Source organism: Suncus etruscus, chromosome 19 (genome assembly GCF_024139225.1).
Source record: "Suncus etruscus isolate mSunEtr1 chromosome 19, mSunEtr1.pri.cur, whole genome shotgun sequence".
Taxonomy (NCBI): Eukaryota; Metazoa; Chordata; class Mammalia; order Eulipotyphla; family Soricidae; genus Suncus; species Suncus etruscus.
The window spans coordinates 20,047,331-20,049,693 of record NC_064866.1 but is presented as its reverse complement, the minus strand read 5'-3'; the positions used below and the strand labels follow the sequence as shown (position 1 = coordinate 20,049,693).

Here is a 2,363-nt window from a genome sequence, read left to right as displayed (position 1 = left end):
GAGAGAGAGAGAGAGAGAGAGAGAGAGAGAGAGAGAGAGAGAGAGAGAGAGAAGAGGAGAGGAGAGGAGAGAGAGAATGAAAAATGGGGTGCAGCCAGCCACAGGGACCCCTTAGAGTCTTAAGAAGCTTGGAGAGTGGGGGCTGCTGTAGATCATGAAATAGGGGATACAGCCGGCCACAGGAACCCCCTGGACTCTTCAGAAGCTTGGGGAGTGAGGACTGCTGGAGATAATGAAAAAGGGGGTGCAGTCTGCCACAGGGGACCCCCTGGACTCTTCGGAAGCTTGCAGAGTGGGGGTTGCTGGAGATAATAAAAAGGGGGTGCATCCGGTCACAGGGACCCCCCCCCTGGACTCCTCAGAAGCTTGAGGAGTGGAGGGCTGCTGGAGATAATGAAAAAGGGGGTGCAGCCTACCACAGGGGACCCCATGAAGTCTTAAGAAACTTGGGGAGTGAGGACTGCTTGGGATGGCATGGAGAGGGGGTGCAGCCGGCCCCAGAAAGAGAGACACCCCGAAGGCCCTAAATCTCCGCTCCCTGCGGGGCAAAGGAGGGTTCACCAGTGCTGGCCAGCGGCCCGGGTGCCCAGCTGCGCCTGGGACACAGCCGTGACCGCCGTGGCAGCCACGGCAGCAGCCGCAGCATCGCCAAGACCCCCGGGCAGCACGGAGCGCACGGAGCGGCGGAACTCCTCGTTCCTCCAAGTGTAGAGCAAAGGGTTGAGCGCAGAGAGCGCGCAGCAGAGCAGCCAGCCAGCCGCCTGCACCCCCCAAGGCACGGGCAAGGAGAAGCCCCTCAGCACGCTCACCCACACCAGGGGCTGCGTGGCCAGCAAGAACACACAACACAACAGCAACACCGACAGCCCGCTGAGTCGCCTCTGCGCCCTGCGCGGGTGCAAAGGCAAGCTGGGCTGTGCCACCTGCGTGGTTGCGGGGTACGCGGGCGGGCGCCCCGGGAAAGCCGCCGCCGCCGCTGCACACCCCGGCAACTGGTGCAAAAGGTGGAAATTGAGCACGCTGACCCTTTTCACGCTGCCCCGGACCCGCCGCATGATGCCCAAGTAGCAATGCAAGAGCAAAACTGTCTGTGCCAACAGCGCAGCAGCAGCCAGCAGAGCCGGGTAATGCACGCTCGGGGGTGCCAGTTCCAATCGGGGTGCCCAGGGGGGCAGCAGCAACACCAACCCCAAAGCCAGCGCCCAGGATAATGCCAGCATGCCCACCGTGTGGCTCTTCTGGTACAGCGCCTGGTAGGTGGCAGGCGTCCTGGTGATGAGAAGATAACGGTTCAGAGCTACCAGGCAATGCGACAGCAAGGACACGGTGAGTCCTAGCCCTAGCAGCCCACCCCGGAGCAATCTGTAGCTCCCTGCAGCCCCGTCCCACTGTCCTGGAGGTTCTTGGGTACCCGCGGGCAGCAACCCCAACACAGCCTCCTGGGGCATCCAGAGAGCGCACACGCTCAGGTCTGCAGCACAGCCGTTGACAATGAAGGCGTTGCTGGTGGTCTGCAGCTTGCGAAAGGAGGACACCAGGTAGATGACCATGCCGTTGGCCAGCGTGCCTCCAATGGCCAGTCCCGAATACAACAAGGACACAGGGATGCGGCGGCCTGCCCACGCCCCCTCTTCTTCCTCGCACAGCAGCAGCAGGGACCCCTCGACCGTGGTGGTGGAGGATGTGGTGGACGCCGAGGAAGAGTTGGTGGTCATCCTGGCCAATTCTTCACCTCTTCATGCCCTCTCCGTGTGGCCCATCCTGCCTGCTGGAAGGCAAAGATGACACCCTTCAGCTGGCTGGCTGGCTGGCTGGCTGGCTGAGTGCCACTGACACCCCAAGGGGTTGGAGCAAGGGGATCTAGAGACTGGGGGCGGGAGGGGAGGGCAAGGAGAAAGGGAAGGGGGTGGCTGGCTGGCGGATGACAGGTGCCTGCCTGCCACTGGAAATGCTCCAGGGTCCAGGGAAGGACTTTGTGTAATGGGCAGGTGCCAGGAAACATGCAAGAAGAGGAAGACGAGAAGAAAAGTGTTTCCCCTTAGAGTGTATACACACACACACACACACACACACACACACACACACACACACACATTGAGAGAGAGAAGGAAGGAAGGCAGGAAGGCAGGAAGGCAGGAAGGAAGGAAGGAAGGAAGGAAGGAAGGAAGGAAGGAAGGAAGGAAGGAAGGAAGGAAGGAAGGAAGGAAGGAAGGAAGGAAGGAAGGAAGGAAGGAAGGAAGGAAGGAAGGAAGGAAGGAAGGAAGGAAGGAAAAGAAAGAAGAAAGAACGAAAGAAAAAGAAAGAAAGAAGGAAAGAGAGAAAGAAAGAAAGAAAGAAAGAAAGAAAGAAAGAAAGAAAGAAAG

At 59.6% G+C, this 2,363-nt stretch overlaps 1 protein-coding gene across 1 annotated transcript; it reads right to left on the bottom strand.

Moving 5' to 3' along the window:
• Positions 1-557: 557 nt before the first annotated feature.
• On the bottom strand, positions 558-1,794 carry GPR88 (G protein-coupled receptor 88). The gene has a single exon (XM_049765755.1). The coding sequence runs from the start codon at positions 1,713-1,715 to the stop codon at positions 558-560; it is 1,158 nt and encodes a 385-aa protein (XP_049621712.1). The 5' UTR covers positions 1,716-1,794.
• Between the last annotated feature and the right edge of the window lie 569 nt (positions 1,795-2,363).

Coding starts and splice junctions, on each gene's coding strand:
- GPR88 (XM_049765755.1), bottom strand. CDS start 1,715: ATGACCACCAACTCTTCCTCGGCGTCCACCACATCCTCCACCACCACG.